General features: G+C 58.3%; 1 protein-coding gene across 1 annotated transcript in view; it reads right to left on the reverse strand.

Moving 5' to 3' along the window:
* Window positions 1-18,530, reverse strand: part of INPP5D (inositol polyphosphate-5-phosphatase D) — a 143,495-nt gene extending 124,965 nt beyond the window's left edge. The window contains exons 1-2 of the mRNA XM_070070037.2: window positions 18,164-18,530; window positions 1,398-1,461 (exon numbers count right to left, since the gene is read on the reverse strand). Of these exons, the coding sequence (XP_069926138.1) occupies window positions 1,398-1,461; window positions 18,164-18,483 (384 nt within the window). The 5' untranslated portion in view covers window positions 18,484-18,530. The remainder of the gene's footprint in view (window positions 1-1,397; window positions 1,462-18,163) is intronic.
* Between the last annotated feature and the right edge of the window lie 652 nt (window positions 18,531-19,182).

Here is a 19,182-nt window from a genome sequence, read left to right on the forward strand (position 1 = left end):
AATGTAGCACATGTCGAGTAACTGCCAAGTTCTCTAAAGGGGGGTCTCACCTAAGGCATGCAGCCATCTGCCCCTGGTAACATCTATCAAGGACCAGGCCAGGCCCGTGGGCAGCCTAGACCAGCTGGACGCCTCCAGGGGAAGCACGTTGCATACTGGTGCAGGTACACGCCAGGGAGGGCTGGAAATGCCAGAGGCAAGGTCCAGCCCGACCTCTGTCGGCAGAACAATTCTGCTCCAGCCCACACCGGCATCTGCTGTGGAAGTAATGCAGGCGTCAGGGCAGGCAGCTCCAAGCCCCGCTCTGGGTCTTATTCTCTGAACCAAGCGGCTGGTGGAGGGGACCCCTTTCATCCTCTTAGCCTCCCTGAGAGGCACTTAGCCCAACACAGCTTCTCCCTCGGGACTAATCACTGGTGATGTTTGTCCCAGGGACCGGCCAGCGGTCCAGCCCTTGAGCCCAGCTCCATGTCTGCTCCTGGATCCTAGTTCTGCACAAAGTGAATCACTCCCTTGGAGTCTGAGACACCCGCCGTGGTGCCCTTGACTCCGGCTCTCACTTCTGGTTTCTGTTTAACCTCCTGCTGCCCTTCCAGGGCTCGGAGACCAAACTCCCGTCCATCCTGGCCGCCCTGCCTGCTCCAGACATGGACGGACGCCATGCCCCGTACCGGGGTACCCGAGGACCAAGCATCACACACACCCTCTTCCCCACCAAGGACGCGAGACCTTCACCTCCTCCCTTCTTCCCTCCCCCATTTTTCTGTTAAGGCAGCCGGATCAAAGCAGCCACATCACTCAGCCGTCACACCTCGGAGTTCAACAAAGCTCTGGGTATTTGTCACATGTGCTGTGCTGGGGGTGGGGGAAGGGGAAGAGTGGTCTCTCTCAGGCTTAGATGGCTACGGCTGAGTTTTGCTTTTAAATCCATCTGCCAATTTTGCACATTCAGACTTCACGCGGAGGGATCAGACCTGGGTGGAGCTGGGCTCTGCAGATGGAGGGTCCGGCTGACTGCTTGTCTCTAAGCAACACAGTCCACTCTGTCCACTGCCCTGCTCCCACTCACCCGAGAGCCCCCGGGAGAGGATGGACACAGCCACGGCCACCGGCTTCCCCTCTGCTCCAGGCATCCTTGACCATCACCGCCAGACGCAGGAGCCCCGTTAATGTCTCCTTGATGCCTGCTCCTTTAGTCACACATCGGGCACTCTGGGGTCACAGTTTACCCGCTGAGCCGCCCCATGGACTTCTGGGAGAAAGAAAAGCTCACTCGGGCCCTTGTGTCACAGCTGCTTAGCCGCGGGCCATTGTCTTCCTCTCTCTCTCTCTCTCTCTCTCTCTCTGCTGGGGTCAGCCCAAGTTGAGGTCAAGTGTCCAGGTGTCTAAGGACTCACCTGCACAGTGAACTTGTCATCTTCGTTGGGCAGGATTCTGTAGGTGTAGACGCAATTCCGATACCTGAAAGAGACCAAAGACTGCATCAGCAGTCACCCTTGGACCCGAGGAGACAAATCTTCCTGACCTGGCTCCAGGCAACTGGGCACCAAGTCCCCGCACCTTGCAGCTGCCCGTTCTCTGAGCTGGAGGTGAGCGTGATACCCAGCGGGTCTGGACGGAGGCACTGCTGGCTCAGCCCGCCCCCTCGGCCCTCCAGGAGTGGCAGGAAGAGGCAGGTAGGGGCCTTTGGGCACAAACGCTTTGGGGAGGGGCTTCCTCAGCCACCCGGCCACCATGTTGGCTCAGAGAACAGAGCCAGAGGAGGTGCTGGGAGTTGAAACCAGATTCCTGGGGGGCTGGGCCAGAGGGTCACAGATCAAGGCGAGGCTCACGCGGGGCCGCTGGTGAGTTCCTGCACGCTGTGCTGTGGGCTTGCTGTCCCAAGGTGGGGGCACCCCTTCAGAGACCCGCCTGCACCCCAGCAGCCGGGGAGCCGGCCTCTGAATGGTTTCCAGAGAGGAAGCGCTGGGAATTCCAGGTCCCCTTCTCTCTCTGGAGCTCAGCCATCCTTATCCTTGGTTTCAGGGATGTCCCCCGGAGGTGCGGGAGAGGAGGAGGAGGAGGAGGAATTTTTACCTCCCTCTGAGAGGAAGGGGAAGGGGTGGAGGGTGGGAGTCCCGGGAGAGGTGTGCCCTGCTGGGCAATCTGAGCCGCGCGCACGAGCACAGACGGCCACAGGCGTCCTGCGGCTCCTGGGAGTTCAGGCGAATGCTCTGTGGATCTAGCACTCTTCCCCAAGGTGGCTGGCACGTTCTTTCACCTCCCCCCATACGGGGTTCTCCAGGACCCTGAAGACTCGCCCACGCCTCTGAGCCCCCAGACAACACTCAGACTACTGCTCAGCCTTCCCACGTGCCCGTGCTTCTCGAAGCTTCTGCAGATGGCACTACACAACAACGTTCGCGAAGGCTGAAGACCACACGTACCATACAGAGACCAAGCGGCAGCCCTTGAGCCCCACTTTTTTAGGGTCACCACTCCTACCTGTAGAATGTCCCAGAATTTGTCAGCCACACACACGCATGCACAAGCTCGTGTCTGCAAATCTTTTTAAAGGCCAATGATATCACAGTGTATAGGTGTATAGGTTGTTCCGAAATTTGCTATTTTTGCTAAAAAAGAAATCATAGAAGCCTGTTGCGACAGCTGAGGGAGGTGGCTCATTTGCCACATTTGTTCCACCTAGCGGCTGGACCGCTGTGAACCTGACCCGACTCAGATTAGCACAGGAGGTTGTTTTTAGAGATTTATTAATTTATTTGAAAGGCAGAGTGAGAGAGAGAAGGAGAGACAGACAGAGAGAATCTTCCATCAGCTGGTTTACTCCCCAAATGGCTCCTACAGCCGGGGCCGGACCAGGCCAATATCAGGAGCCAGGAGCTCCATCCGGGTCTCCCACATGGGTGGCAGCAGCCCGAGGGCTTGGGCATCACCTGCTGCCTTCCCAGGTGCATTAGCGGGAGCCGGGTCCAATGGCACAAGGCAGGGCCCCAGAGGTTACTGTTAGCTCTCTGCTGGGCCGGGGATGCTACAGTGAGCCTCTCTGTTCCTACCGCTCAGACATGAATGAATTCAGCTTCCTCATCCGTAAGCTGGGGAGGGCGATGACACAACATCCCCGCATGGCTGTGTGCAGTCAACACGTGCATGCGTCTCCAGAGGGAACCTGGTGCAGGCCGGTCGCACGCAGTGGCTTTTCCTCGTGACAGTTCCTGAATCAGCAGAGGGAGCCAGGTGGGCCGCGACGTGGGCATTTGACGCTGTGTTGCACGCTGTGACAGACACCGGCCATTAGCACCTGCCGTGAGGCCGTGTCATTCTGCTCTCAGACCAGCCGGATGTCAAGAGTCTGCTTCCCCACACCCTGCCAGCTGCCTGCTATCAGACTCTCTCATCTTTGCAAGTCAGAGGGGAAAGAAAACCCCAGCTCGCTTTAATCTGCCTTTTATGAGGAAGGTTCCACCATCCTCATGACAGTGATCGGAATTTTTTCTGAGAATTCCTTTTCCTGTCATTGGCTTACTTAAAAAAAAAAAAGATTTATTTTATTTGAAAGGCAGAGTTACAGAGAGAGAGGGGAAAAGATGGAGAGGGGGAGAGGGGAAAAGAGAGAGAGAGGGAGAGGGGGAGAGGGCAGGAGAGGGCAGGGGAGCGGGAGGGAGAGGGGGAGGGGAGGGGGAGGGGGAGGGGAGGGAGAGGGGTCTTCCATCTGCTTGTTCACTCCCCAAATGGCCACAATAGCTAGTGCTGGGCCAGACAGAAGCCAGGAGCTTCTTCCAGGTCTCCCATGTGGGTACAGGGGCCCAAACACTTGGGTCACCTTCTGCTGCTTTCCCAGGCACATAAGCTGGGAGTTGGATCAGAAGTGGACCTGCTGGGACTTGAACCAGGACCGTATGGGACGCTGGTGATGCAGGCGGCAGCTTTACCTGCTGTGCCACAACGCAGACCCTGGCTCCCTTTTCTGGGTATCGTCTTTGGCTTCTTAGAAGACTCTGATACACGCTACAACATATTTTGGGGTTATTTAACAGTGCTTGTGGACTTTTTTTTCTTTTTGCTATTGTGGAAGATTTATAATCTCATGTGGGCAATCTTACGATCTTTGGTTTCACGGGTTTGAAGCAGTGGGTGTTTCAAGAGCATGGCCACAGAATGTGGAGTCGCTTCACTCGCACCTTCTCTTCCCTTCACACGGGAAGGGTGCACTTTGGTTCCTTTGGTTCCCACATTTCTGCCCCAGGGGCAGAATCCAGAGCCTGAATCCAGACCATAATTGCCTTGTATCAGAGAGGGCCCAGGCGAATGTCCAGTCCTCACTGCCCAGAGACACCCCAGGGACACATAGAAGCACCCCAGCACCCACCTCACCCCCTTCCCCGTGGCCCCCATCACCGGCCCCTCTGCAGGCCTGCCAGACGCCAGACAAACGGGAGAGGCCGGCTCCACCTGCTCTGCTCTCCTCTCTCAAAGCTCTGCTCTCGACACCTCCTCCTGTAGCTGTGCAGACGAGGCCCGCTGAGGGCCGCCAACGCATGGAAGAGCTGGAGCAAGCCCCCAACCCCACGTTAGACAGAAAGAGCAGAGACTCACAGGAAGACGCCAAAGCAGCCACACGGGGCAGGAGATCTGCGCGGCAGACGCACCGCCCTCCCTGGATGCGCTAGAAACAGTGAAACAGAGACAGCCGCTCCTCGCTGAGGCGGGTGCGAATCCACAAGCCAGTCCACTGGGCAGCGAAGACGCCTCCCTCGAGACACACGGCTGCTGAAGCCCCTGCCGGGCTGTGTGGGGTCACTTGAGCTCTCCAACGGGACGCACAGGCGTCACCAGCAGCCAGCAGAACAGTAGTGGTTCCCAAGTGCACACCACGGGTGCTGGGGGTGCCGTGGGGCCACCCCTATTCACCACACTGCACCTCGTCCTGGTCCTCTGTGCAGCCCATACACATCCGTGCATCCGTGTGCACACCTAGCTCACACAAGCACACACACATGCTGCTGTGCACACAACACGCTCAGCCCTTCTCCTCTCTAACGCTGTTTGTGGGTGTTTTCTCTGTGTGTTGGCTAAGACTTCTGGGTGCAGCAGGGGTGAGATCAGGGCCTGGGAAGCCCCTAAGCAAAAAGGCGCCTTGGGCTGACTTGGACCTAAGAAAGCCCCGCGTGGGAAGCGAGGCGTGCAGCAGCCACCACCCCAGATCCCAGCCAGAGAACACCATGAGTGACGGCTGCTGTGGGCTCATCCAGAAGCGGGGAGGCGGGAGGGGGTGGACAGAGCCAAGAGGTGGGGGGGTGAGCAGTGAGAGGTGGGGTGAGCAGGTGAGGACAGATGGGGTGAGCAGTGAAGTGAGAGGTGGGGGCGAGCAGGAGAGAGATGGCAGGTGAGAGGTGGGGTGAGCAGGTGAGAGGTGGGGTGAGCAGTGAGAGACAGGGGTGAGCAGTGAGAGACAGGGGTGAGCAGTGAAAGGTAGGGGTGAGTAGAGAGAGGTAGAGGTGAGCAGGTGAGAGGTGGGGTGACCAGGTGAGAGGTAGGGGTGAGTAGTGAGAGGCAGGGGTGAGCAGTGAGAGGTGGGGTGAGCAGTGAGAGACAGGGGTGAGTAGTGAGAGGCAGGATGAACAGGAGGGAGACAGGGGTGAGCAGTGAGTGGCAGGGGTGAGTAGTGAGAGGTAGAGGTGAGCAGTGAAAGGCAGGATGAGCAGGAGAGAGATGGGGTGAGCAGTGAGTGGCAGGGGTTTGGAAGAGAGGACAGGTAGGGGTGAGCAGGTGAGAAGCAGGGGGAGGAGGTGAGGACAGGTGGGGTGAGCAGGAGAGAAGCAGGGGGAGGAGGTGAGGACAGGTGGGGTGAGTAGTTGAGAAGCAGGGGGAGGAGGTGAGGACAGGTGGGGTGAGCAGGTGAGAAGCAGGGGAGGAGGTGAGGACAGGTGGGGTGAGCAGGTGAGAAGCAGGGGGAGGAGGTGAGGACAGGTGGGGTGCGCAGGAGAGAAGCAGGGGAGGAGGTGAGGACAGGTGTGCAGGAGAAAAGCAGGGGAGGAGGTGAGGACAGGTGGGGTGAGCAGGTGAGAAGCAGGGGGAGGAGGTGAGGACAGGTGGGGTGCGCAGGAGAGAAGCAGGGGAGGAGGTGAGGACAGGTGTGCAGGAGAAAAGCAGGGGAGGAGGTGAGGACAGGTGGGGTGTGCAGGAGAGAAGCAGGGGAGGAGGTAAGGACAGGTGTGCAGGAGAAAAGCAGGGGAGGAGGTGAGGACAGGTGGGGTGCACAGGTGAGAAGCAGGGGGAGGAGGTGAGGACAGGTGGGGTGCGCAGGAGAGAAGCAGGGGAGGAGGTAAGGACAGGTGTGCAGGAGAGAAGCAGGGGAGGAGGTGAGGACAGGTGGGGTGCACAGGTGAGAAGCAGGGGAGGAGGTGAGGACAGGTGGGGTGCACAGGTGAGAAGCAGGGGGAGGAGGTGAGGACAGGTGGGGTGCACAGGAGAGAAGCAGGGAAGGAGGTGAGGACAGGTGTGCAGGAGAGAAGCAGGGGAGGAGGTGAGGACAGGTGTGCAGGAGAGAAGCAGGGGAGGAGGTGAGGACAGGTGTGCAGGTGAGAAGCAGGGGAGGAGGTGAGGACAGGTGGGGTGCGCAGGAGAGAAGCAGGGGAGGAGGTGAGGACAGGTGGGGTGCACAGGTGAGAAGCAGGGGAGGAGGTGAGGACAGGTGGGGTGCGCAGGAGAGAAGCAGGGGAGGAGGTGAGGACAGGTGTGCAGGAGAGAAGCAGGGGAGGAGGTGAGGACAGGTGGGGTGTGCAGGAGAGAAGCAGGGGAGGAGGTGAGGACAGGTGTGCAGGTGAGAATCATGGGGAGGAGGTGAGGACAGGTGTGCAGGTGAGAAGCAGGGGGAGGAGGTGAGGACAGGTGTGCAGGTGAGAAGCAGGGGAGGAGGTGAGGACAGGTGTGCAGGTGAGAAGCAGGGGAGGAGGTGAGGACAGGTGTGCAGGTGAGAATCATGGGGAGGAGGTGAGGACAGGTGCGCAGGTGAGAAGCAGGGGAGGAGGTGAGGACAGGGGGGGTGCGCAGGTGAGAAGCAGGGGAGGAGGTGAGGACAGGTGTGCAGGTGAGAATCATGGGGAGGAGGTGAGGACAGGTGCGCAGGTGAGAAGCAGGGGAGGAGGTGAGGACAGGGGGGGTGCGCAGGTGAGAAGCAGGGGAGGAGGTGAGGACAGGTGTGCAGGTGAGAATCATGGGGAGGAGGTGAGGACAGGTGCGCAGGTGAGAAGCAGGGGAGGAGGTGAGGACAGGTGTGCAGGTGAGAATCATGGGGAGGAGGTGAGGACAGGTGCGCAGGTGAGAAGCAGGGGGAGGAGGTGAGGACAGGTGTGCAGGTGAGAAGCAGGGGAGGAGGTGAGGACAGGTGTGCAGGAGAGAAGCAGGGGAGGAGGTGAGGACAGGTGCGCAGGTGAGAAGCAGGGGAGGAGGTGAGGACAGGTGTGCAGGTGAGAAGCAGGGGAGGAGGTGAGGACAGGTGTGCAGGTGAGAAGCAGGGGAGGAGGTGAGGACAGGTGTGCAGGAGAGAAGCAGGGGAGGAGGTGAGGACAGGTGCGCAGGTGAGAGTATCGTCGGGGGCCTGCACAGCGCCCTCCCGGGAAGCACGAGGCCCTCTCAGTCAGTCTCTGCCCAACACGCACGGAGCAAAGCCCCAGGAGTGGGCCCTGGAGGAGCGCCCGCCACCAGTGCAGCAGGACCGGGCGTCTCCCACCCCCATCCCTGGCCAGCCTTCCCCGTTTGGGAAGAGGATTCAGGCAGAAACCCACGCAGATCTCTAGGAGGACGCCATGCTTCCCGGCAGTCCGGGTTGGGACGGGATGATCAGCAGACGGCAAACATCACCACGCACACAGGGGCACCGTGTCCCCGGGGACGCGCAGGGTGCCCGCCGTCCCCGATGGAATCACCGCTCGGAAACAGAAAGCAAAGCGTTTCGGAGGAATCCGATTCGTGAACTCTGTACGGTTTAAGAGACGAGGCCCCTCTGAATCGGGGCTGTGAAAATTGAACACGCTGAGAAAAAGAAAACAGACCAGAAATGAAAAAATAAAAATAAAAATAAAAATAAACAACCAAGCAGTTCAGAGTCGGAATTAAGCCTGCAGCAGGCGGGAAATGGCCCCTGTGTCTGTGAAGGTTCTTGAGGAGGAGGACCCTGAGGAATCCCCACAGGCAGACGCGACGGAGATGATCAAATGGGGCGAGGGGTTAGGACACTGTACCCCAGAGCAGCATCGGGGTTCAAATCCTGGTTTCTCTCCCGGTTCCAGCTTCCCGCCGATGTGCACCGTGGGAAGCCGCAGGTGACGGCTCAAGTCCTTGGGTCCCTGCCACCACCCACGTGGGAGACCCGGATTGAGTGGCAAATTCCTGGTTTGGGCCTGACCCAGGGCCAGCTATCTCAGGCATCCGGGGAGCGAACCAGTGGCTGGATAATCTCTGTGTGTGTCTCTCTCTGCCTTTCAAATAAATTAGAAAAAAAAATAATCTTTTGGCTGGTGCTCACTAGGCTAATCCTCCACCTGCGGCGCCGGCACACCGGGTTCTAGTACCGGTCAGAGCGCCAGATTCTGTCCCGGTTGCTCCTCTTCCAGGCCAGCTCTCTGCTGTGGCCAGGGAGTGCAGTGGAGGATGGCCCAAGTACTTGGGCCCTGCACCCCATGGGAGACCAGGAGAAGCACCTGGCTCTTGCCGGATCAGCGCGGTGCGCTGGCCGCAGCGTGCCGGCCGTGGCAGCCATTGGAGGGTGAACCAACGGCAAAAGGAAGACCTTTCTCTCTGTCTCTCTCTCTCTCTCACTGTCCACTCTGCCTGTCAAAAAAAAAAAATCTTTTAACTCTGAATCACATGATCCAGAAGATGAAGAATATAGAGAGATGCAAATGCGACAGGGAGGGGCTTCCTGAGTTATTTATATGTATGTATAAATATAAAATCAAAAAGCAGAACAGGTCAATAAGCCCAAATGAAGGTACCCTGGAAAGCAGGAAAGTAAATGAGCAAACCTCTGACAAGGAGAGAGAAGCAGAGACTCAAATGCAAGTGGGCGGGGCCCTCTCCTCCCGCCTGCCCCTCCCCTCTCCCAGTGGGGTCAGCGCCAGGAAGTGGCCTCCTTGGGCTCCCCCACCCAGGGTTCGCCAGTGGGAGGCAGGGCAGAACGGGCAGCGGGGCGGGGGTGGTGGTGGTGGTGGGTGTGTGTGTGTGTGTGTGTGTGTGTGTCCCTGCTCCCCTGCCCCGGGTCTGCACACGCCCACTGCAGCCCCTGCCCTGCCCTCTGGGCCCCAGGCTGCTGGCTTCTCTGTCCCCAGGTCTGTGGCCCCTTTGGAGCCTGTCATCCGTTTCCGGCTGGGAGCCTGGCCGCAAACAGAGTTAGAACTGAAGGGAGATAGAGCAGCAGTGAGCGAGGAGCCCGCGTGACAGAGCCCAGAGAAGCTGGATACGGATGAATTATTCTCTGAAAAGTGCATATACCGTGTCAAAAGGGTCAAGAGAGGAAATAAAAAAAAAGAATAAATCAATACCCAAGAAGACACAGAAGTACGTACTCAGGGATTATCTCTGCACACGGCCATGAGCAGAAGTGGATTTGCCCGAATATTGCCAACATTTCAGAAAGCGGCCCGTGATGCCTCACACAGGATATTTAACAAAACTTACGTGAGTCTCCGACCGTGAGACGACCCAGATCACATCCATCTCATCTGTGAGCACCTATGTGCACACCAAGCCCTAACTGTCCTAAATCCTTATCATTAGCAAGAATAGTTCGTCTTAATCATGCAAAAATGGTTTTGTCTTAGAAAATACATAACATTAAGCTATGACACCAGTAAGAGAAGCAAGGCACAGGGTGAAACCATCAGAACGGGCACCAACAGGTGTTTGAGAAAATTCAGGGCTCAGCACTTCAGAACTCCCCAGATGAGTGGCAGGCCCTGTTTGACGTGACAGACACTTTCCTCCCGTCAGGGACACCATATCGAGTCCCTCCCAGGCATGATTCTCACAGGACTTCCCCCTGGGGTAGATATTTTCTTTTCTCAATATCCCCCACTCTGATAAAAGAAATTCTGGTTCATTCTGAACTCCGAATTAGAGTTTCCACTATTTGGAAGGAGACCACTGAGGAGCATGACTGGTGGGCAATATGACGGTGTAGGAAGAAGACCCAAGAGAAACGACTGGAAAACTGAAATAGCGAGTAGGAAAGGAAACCCTAGGGCCAACGTATCAGGGCACAAACTGCACACTAGGGGAAAGGACATTAGCAATAGTAGCAAAAATGCAAAACAACAGATGTCCGTATAATGAGAAATATACAGGATCGATAGGAAGAAAATTGCAAATAATAAAGACAAGCATAGTGGCTGTTAAGAACTGAATACTACTAAAACGTCAGTTTTCACAAATGATATCATGGATTTCATGCAATTCCCATCAAAGTTCCAAAAGTGTTTTTTTTTTATTCCAATTTGAAAAAATTATCTGGTTTACCAGAAAAATATTTGGAAAGGATAGATACGAAAACTCCTAAAATAAAATGTGTTATCAAACTGTGGCAAGGCATTTGGTGTGATACTGGGGTAAGAAAATTAGACACACAGAGAACAGGCCAAATGGGCAACAGGGGGAACTTCACATTCCTGGAGCTTTGCAAAGATGGCTAATGGAGGCGCCCGGTTTCACCCCCACAGCTCCAGAGGACAACCGGGGCAGCAAGTGCGCATCTGCATCGCAAGGTGCGTGCCCAGGGAAGAACCCCAGCACCCTGCAGAGCCGCTGTAGGACACGGAGGCCTGGGAGGGCATCACAGGGAGAGGAGCAGACCCAGCCGGCAGCCGTGAGCCCTGAGCCCAGGCTAGGGGACGCCCTGAGACAGGGAGAGGGTGCATAGCAGAGCCCCGGCAGGCACCCCTACATGGACAGACGCCCTGAGACAGGGAGAGGGTGCATAGCAGAGCCCCAGCAGGCACCCCTACATGGAAAGATGCCCCGCACTGGTGGCCTGAGCTTCAGGAGGGATCCACGGCCATCAGGGGCTTGGAGCCCAGGGAGCGGAGTCCCTCGAGTGGGCACCCTAGCTTTGCCTCAGAGAGGGGGCTCACAGCAACCCTCCCCAGGCCCCAGTGCGACAGTGTGACTGTCAGAGTCCTCACTGCCTTGAGGGCCAGAAGCCCCTGGATAACCCCGACCCTGGAGGCCCCCAGATGACGCATCCCACTAGCCAAAAGTTTGGGGGAAAAACAGAATTAAAAGGTAAGTTTACCGGGCTTCAAAGGAAATGAAACTCCATTCATAGTTTTTTCAAAATTTTCTCCATAAACTTTTTGAAGACTGTACATACGATGGTTCTCAAATTTGTTCTGTATCCCAAGTAAAGTTACCTGTTAATTTCATTTTCTAACAACACTTTGAAGTACCCTCACGTTAGCTCCAAGGGCCCTGTCATAACCGTTCAGTCTCCCATAGGAGGAGATAAGTAGATTTCTGTCTGCAGAGATTCCCTACATGGATAAGCCAGGGGAGACACCATAAAAGAAAAAAGATTGATGGGCTTTCTTATAAAAACCTTTATGGGGCCGGTGCCGCAGCTCACTAGGCTAATCCTCCGCCTTGCCGCCGGGTTCTAGTCCCGGTCGGGGCGCCGGATTCTGTCCCGGTTGCCCCTCTTCCAGGCCAGCTCTCTGCTGTGGCCAGGGAGTGCAGTGGAGCATGGCCCAAGTACTTGGGCCCTGCACCCCATGGGAGACCAGGAGAAGCACCTGGTTCCTGCCATTGGATCAGCACGGTGCGCCGGCCGCAGCATGCCGGCCATGGCGGTCATTGGAGGGTGAACCAACGGCAAAGGAAGACCTTTCTCTCTGTCTCTCTCTCTCACTGTCCACTCTGCCTGTAAAAACAAACAAACAAACAAACAAAAAAACCTTTATGGTCTCTCAATTTTTTTTTAAAAAAGCACAAAGTTTAAAGGTAAACTGGGGTGAAAATATTTGCAGGAAATATTATATGAACAACTCCAGCAAGTAGATAACAGAAAGTGACAGATGCCACAGAAAAACAGCAGAGAGAATTTTCACAAAGGAGGAATTTTGCAGTTCAATAACGCTATCAGGTAAGTTCTTCAACAAAACTGCAATCAAATGCAAATCAAATGAGTATCAGCCACTTTTCACTAGCAACATAAAAATGCTTTGGAAAATGGAGATATTTAGGAGGGGAGATGGGAGTGAGCGAGCACGCGCTTGTGCGGCAGGAATGAAATTTCGGGAAAGCCATTTGTCGTTCTGCTTCAAGAACCTTGAACCATTCCTGTCCTTTGATCTCGAGACCCCCCTCAGGAGTCTGCAACAAGCAGAGATAACATGTCCGCACAAAGCCCGGCCTCACTGCCACATTTATACGTTGGTAAGTGTCCAACAATGGGATTATTCCATACAGGGTGCGTTGTGTAGTGGAATCCCGCACATCCATTAAGTGTGATATTTCAGAAGAAATTTCAACTCAGTCGGAACCTCACACTGCAGTGATAAGCCTCTGTTACTCACAGAGAGAAGGGAGCCACCAAAGGGAGAGCCTACAAGCCGTGGCGAGGGGGAGAGGATGAGAGGTACCCGGACAAATGACCCGTGCTGATGTGCGTCCCGTAAGTCTCTGCCTTACGCTGGTACTCTTGGGCCCCAAGACTTAAAAGCAGTTTTCAGGGTTGTGCCTTTGCACCTAGCCCTGACCATGACCTTGGCCCTGAGGCCCGGCCAGCCTCTCCCTCTGCAAAGTGCATCCCTGGCTGGTGACCAGCAGGTCCTCCTGGGCAACACCCTCTGCTATTATTTATAATAAGCAACCAAGCACCAACAGGTTGGGTCCTGGGACTTGTTAAAAGGATGCTTTTGCTAGTCCTCGGGGATAGAGGGTGTGAGCTGAGCAGGAGACGGACAGACGACGGGCTGGGCTCCTCCCCGCCCTGCTTCTCCTCGGCTTGCTCAGAGCCCAGGCCTCTGTCCCTCGGCCCCTCCCTCCCACCCAGCCTTCCGGTCTGCTGATTTCATCTCCCCCCTACCTGGCTCCACCTGCCCGTCCTCCCAGACCCCTCCCTCACTCAAGCCGCCTGGCCCCAGCCCCGGCCCCACAGCCGGCGGCCACTTGTGCGTCATTCATGTCCTCTTCCTGTCTAGGTCTCTTCGAGCACTTCCTCTGAGGAGGCCCACACGACAGCCCAGTGTCTCCCGAGGCCTGCAGGAAGTCCTGGGCGCGACACTGCCGCTGTCGGTGGTGCCCACTTCCCAGATGTCACCGCTCGCTTTTAGCTCCTAAGACGTCATCGGCCGGCCGCACTTGGAGCACACAGGGCACTTAGTAGGTGCTCGCTGAGTCCCGGCCGTGGACGGTGTGTGCTGCCCACGTCCTCCCCCGTCACCTCCCAGTGACGCCAGCAGAAAGACACATAACCCAATTTTTTAAATGTGCAAAGGACCCAGATAGACATTTCTCCCAGTAAGACACACAGACGGCTAGTGTGCACCTGCAGACGGTCAGTTTTGTTAGTCATTAGGAAAACGCGAATGGAAGCCACAAGATGCTGTCTCACACCCTCCATCAGCAGAGATGGCAACCAGCGTCGGGGAGGAGGTGGAAGCATCGCGGGACCCTCAGTGCTGCCGACGAAGATGTGGATGGTGCGGTTGCCAGGGGAACCAGCTCAGCAGTTGCTCAACACGCGAAACCGAAGATAAGCACGCACTCCAGAAGTCCACTCCTGGCTACAGAGCCCGGGCTACTGACCATGGATGACCACAGCGCTGCGGTTCCAGATAGGATTCACCAAAGCCACGGAGTGGGAACAGCTCCAGTGTCCGTGGCCTGATGACCGGACAAGTACGGCCTCCCCACACAATGGAGCATCAGCCTCTGAACACAATGACTCACGTCTCGCCATGAATGAGCCTTCCAAGCATTATGCCACATGACGACGTCCGGACAAAAGGCCACAGATGACAGAGCATGACAGATACATGGAATTCCCAGAACAGGCCCGTCCTCAGAGACGAAGCAAGGGGCTAGTGCCAGGGCTGGCAGGAGGTGGGTAGGGGGAGATTGTGAACGGGCACACGATTTCTTTCTAAGGTCTTTTTCTGGAATTACATTGCTCAGCACTGCGAATGCACTATAAACCATGGAACTGCAGTTAGAAAAAAGGATGGGCCGGCACCGTGGCTCACTAGGCTAATCCTCCGCCTGTGGCGCCGGCACCCCGGGTTCTAGTCCCGGTCGGGGCGCCAGATTCTGTCCCGGTTGCTCCCCTTCCAGTCCAGCTCTCTGCTGTGGCCTGGGAGGGCAGTGAAGGATGGCCCAAGTGGTCAGGCCCTGCACCCGCATGGGAGACCAGGAGAAGCACCTGGCTCCTGGCTTCGGATCGGCGCTGCGCGCGGCCATTTGGGGAGTGAACCAACGGAAAGAAGATCTTTCTCTCTGTCTCTCTCTCTCACTGTCTAACTCTGCCTGTCAAAAAAAAAAAAAAAAAAAAAAAGGATGGTTGATGGCATATGAATTCTGTTTCAATTGAGAAAGCACAGCCCCGCGGGTGAACATCCCATCCTGCTGTCACCAGCGCGCACGCTGAGTTGGCAGTCTCACTCCACAGTGCTGCACACCTGGGGCAGAGCTCCTGGTCCTCCGTCCCGGGGGCCGGGAGAAAGGCCCGGTGGGCAGGATCATATCACACAGAGCCCGTACCCCAGGGAGACGGGCCATTCAGTGGAGAGGGGCTGATGTCCATGTACAGGCGAACTTGACCTGTCAGAGCCAGTGTCTACCCGTGTCCAGAGGACTGCCCCGGAGTGCTGGGCAGGTGCACAGGACGCTTGGAGAAACAGCATGGCTGCTCTGAGTCACCTCACCCCAGAGACGCGCTGATGAGTTAAATATAGATCTCCCCCGAGGCGTCGCTCTCTCCTGGGCTTGCACGCAGGGGCAACACTCAGGAGGGGCACCCCTGCACAGAGCCCACTGGCCCTCTGTCTTATGCAAAGCGGACCCCAGGAGCCAACATGCTGGGGGGCCAGTGAGGGTGACCCAGGACCCAGCCAGAGGAGCTCACTGCCCCTCACATTCCCAAGTCCCCCCTGCAAGGTGGCAGAGCTGGGCTCAAGCCGCATGTTGGTCTGCTAGGTCTTCCCACGCCGGTTCTGTCCCCCGGGATGGAGCGCCAGGCTGCCTTCAGACTGAGCGTCCTGGGGCAGATCCAAGCTTTCCTGCCCAGCAGGAGGCCAGGGGGCTGCCCTCTCGCTCCAGGAACTGAAAGCTGTGCTGGGCGCGGGACGGACGTGCCCCGCAACGTCACGAGGCCAGCACCCGAGCGCATCCTTGCCTTTTGCCATGTCCCTGGCCCCACCCCCAGCTCTATTTAAATAGTTAAGTTCCATCCTCTTTTTTTTTTTCCCCTGCTATTTGTGATTTTCTTGAGGATTCATTACTAGGACTTTGACCTGAGAACAGGGACCATGACATACACCTCTAGGCACCCGCATTCATCCTACTCAGGAGCCCCACAGCCCCCTCCTTAGTCTGTGCAGCAGTCCTGGCTGCGTCTCACCCCCAACACCGCCTTCGCGAACACAGCCAGGCCTCAGACAGTTCCCAGCCACCGATCTGAGGCAGCAGACTGCAGCCCGGTGGCCTCAGCTCCCCCGTCCCAGCAGCTGCCCAACACAACTGAACCACTAAAGGGGACCTCACTTCTTTCCACTCTGCAGGTCCCAGCTACAACTTCGCAAACCACCCAGGCAGGCAGGAGTCCCTGTGCTCAACCGGTGATGCCCAGCCACTGTCCCCTTGCTCACCGGAGGGGACCTGGGAGGGAACACAGCCCTGGGGCTCCTGCGGGGGCCAGGGCACATGGCCTGTCCCCACTTGGGGTTGCTTCCGGAGCAGCAGGGTGCCTGTCTCTGCCTCCTGCAGCCCGGACCCCTTTCAGAGGCCTGGCATGGCAGCCCCACAGCACCTCCCCGGGGACCGCCGGAGGACAAAGCCTGCTGCTTCTGGAACCCAGTCTGCCCGGGACTGCCTGCCCAGGGCCTTCTCCTGTGGTTCCCAGGCACCAGGCCGTGGCCAGGCAGGTGCAGCCTGGCTTTCAGCCGTCTGCAGGGACCAGAGAAGATCAAGCATGGGGCATTCTGGCTTTGAGAAATTAGTTCCCTTAGCAGAAAAGGACTGGCTTTTTTTTTTTTTTTTTTTTTTTTTAAGTATATGTTCCTGCCTGCTTGGTGTTCAAGGATGCTTTCAGGAACTGGGCTGCTGGAAGATGACAGCTGTCATTCATTCCGTTGCTTTCCAGTTCTTAAAGCCCCCTAATTGGCAACATCAGGGATAGCAGGTGTGTGTGGTCCCGAGCTTTTTGGAAAGTTTGCTGTCTAGGGTCCCACGCCTACAGCGGGCATCCAGTGAGCTGAGGAGAGAGGGGAGCCCTGAGCTTGGGTGGTGGGAGGTCTGCCTGGGGCGGGGGGGGGCGGTGCTGGTGTTTGGAACTCAGCAGTGAGCTGGGCCAAGAGGGTGGTGGGCATTTGTGAGTGCCGGGCACCTCCCTCCGAGACAGGTGTTCAGAAGAAGGAGAGGAGGAAGCAGTAAGGATCCGCAGCCTGGAGCCCCGCTTTGCCGCCAGCCAACATGGCGGCCCCCCGCTGTCCAAGCTCCGTCTGTGCCCTGCAAACCAGGGCTGCTGGCCCGGAGGTTCTCTGCCCTCCCCGGCTCCGGCTCTGCCTGCCAGGATCCTGGACCTTAGAAAGCTCACTGTGGAGAATCAGAGAGTCCCCCCGCCACAGGGCCCTGGTCCTGGGGACCCCAAGCCCTGGCAGTCTCAGCACACAGCCAGCCCCAAGAGCTTCTTCGGGCCCAGGGGAGAATGGCACGTGGGTCAGCCTGGGAGATGCTGATGAGAACCTGGCCTCCCCTCCTAAGGCCCCTGGAGGCAGCGGGTCCCCAGGGGCAGCGCCTGGGGGGCAGATAACGGCCTGTGTCCCCTCCCGTGGGGCGTGAGGATGGGGGCCACAGGAAGCCGGCCTTGGGAGGTGGGGCTGCTGACTCAGCCATCACAGGATGGTAGCCGGCTGTAAGCCTGGGTTGGTTTCCAGCGCCTGGAGTGACCCTGTAAACACCCCGCCTTCTCTTGCTTCCACCCCAGGGCACGTGCACACCCGGCCTGAGCAGGGACGGGGGGGGGGCTGCACAGTCCCCTGTCCTCAGCTGCAGTCTCTGGGGGCAGATGGCCTTGGCTTTGGCTGGCACCCTTCACTTGAACCTGCCCGAGCCTCAGTTTCCTTATTTGCCAAATGGTTCGTGCATTTCAGGTTGTGGGGACCAAGTGGGCCAATAAATGCAGAGCACAGCGGGTCTGTGACCTGTCACCCGCCCCGCTGCTGCCTGAGCCCTGGCTGCTCCGAGGGACCCTGCTGCCAGCCCAGGGACACCACCTGAGACACTCAGGTGGACACACCGTTCCCGAGAGTGCCCTGGCGCTGCCGAGGCCAGTCTGGGAGCAGGGCCTCCCTCTGACATTGGACACGATGCGGAGTTTAGAATAGCAACCAGCACACTCAGCAATGTCCCCATCTGGGTGGCGGGGAGCGGCTGGTGGCAGAGAGACCCAAACGGGTGGGGACACGGCCCAGGGCGTAGCGGGGAGCAAGGCCACAGGAGGCTGCTTGCGGTGGGGACAGTGACTTCCTCTGCTCTCAGGGCCCAGAACGTGACTTCTGGGTGAACTGAAAGTCCCACCTTCGTCAAACCCACCCCGTGCTGGCGGCTCCTTCCAGGGGCCCCGGGCCAGGGGGCAGGAAGGGCTCTCTCTCCTGCCACGTTCGCCCTCCGTGGGGTGTCTGGGCCTGGCGTCTGCGGCTGGCACCTGAGTTGCCTCTCAACGCTGCTGCCTGCACGGAGCCCTGAGCTCCTGAGCTTCCTCCTGGCCCACAGCTCATGCGCAGCTGGAGGTGCCATCAGGCCCGAGCGGCTTGGAGGGCTCGGGCGCTGCAAAACGTGCCGCGGGCCGAGCTGGCGGACTCCAAGGCCAAGGTGGGCCTCCGGGAGCCACAGCCAGGTCCCTCGGCCCCCAGGGCCTCCCCCCACCCCTCCATGGTTCCAGGAAGGCAGTACTCACAGCACGCAGAGCGCGTACGCCCTGGAGATGGACTCGCTGGCGCGCACAAGGAAGCTACCGTCCTTGCCGGTCCTGGAGAGCAGCTCCTCCGCCTTGGAGCGCGTGATGTTGCCGTGGTTCCAGCAGGGCACCATGGTGGCCGAGGGCCTCCCCGGCCGGCTGGCCGCCACCCCGGGGACCTGCTGCCCGTCCCCTCTCGGTCGCCTTGGCGGCGGCTGCTGCCGCTGCTGCTGCTGCTGCTGCCACAGCTTAACTGACTGACTTCCTGTTTCAGGCACCCAGCGAGGGAAAGGAAACTGAGCTTCAGAGAACTTCCTCATGACAGAAAACCCAGAGCGAGCGGGCCCCCGCTGCACCTGCCCACCCCAGCCACGGCGTGCAGCCCCTCCCCTCGCTCTCCGGCCACTCCAGCTCCGTAGGGGGCAGGAGACGGGGGCTCACTTCTGGAGAAGGGGGCCCAGCAGGTGTGGGAAGGCCACAGCATGGCCATGGCTGGCCTCTGCTCTCCTCGGGGGGCCCCCCAGCATAACCAAGGGCAGAGCTCTTCGGCCGCACCGAGGACAGAGGGGTGGTGGAACCCTGCCCCCACCTCAGTGCAGCCTGGACGCTGGGCAGCCTCGGCCCCACCACCTGCAGATTCGGAGGGCCCAGGTGGCATTGCTGCGGGTGAAGGGACCCGGGCAACCCACTCCCCACGGGCAGCTCTGCCAGGCTGGGAGGCACACAGGGAGCCTGGCAAGCTGGAGACAGGAACCATGGACTGCTGGGCTTCCCTCCGATGCTGGAGACCAGGCGTGGAGACCCACTGTCCCGGCCAGAGCCAGCTGGCCCCAGACGACCTTTGTTCCCGAGCCCTGCCTCATGGCAGAGTGAGGGTGGTGGGCCCGGCCACGCAGCCCACTGCTTAGACGGGAGCTGCCGTCCGAGGGCAGCAGATTTCCAGGGAATGGGGGGGTGGGTCTGGGGCGGACACCTGTCCCTGGGACCCTAGGGTTGGGTGCCCTTAGTCCTGTGGTCAA

This window comes from Oryctolagus cuniculus, chromosome 3 (assembly GCF_051225735.1).
Source record: "Oryctolagus cuniculus isolate XC-2025 breed Fujian yellow rabbit chromosome 3, ASM5122573v1, whole genome shotgun sequence".
Classification (NCBI taxonomy): domain Eukaryota; kingdom Metazoa; phylum Chordata; class Mammalia; order Lagomorpha; family Leporidae; genus Oryctolagus; species Oryctolagus cuniculus.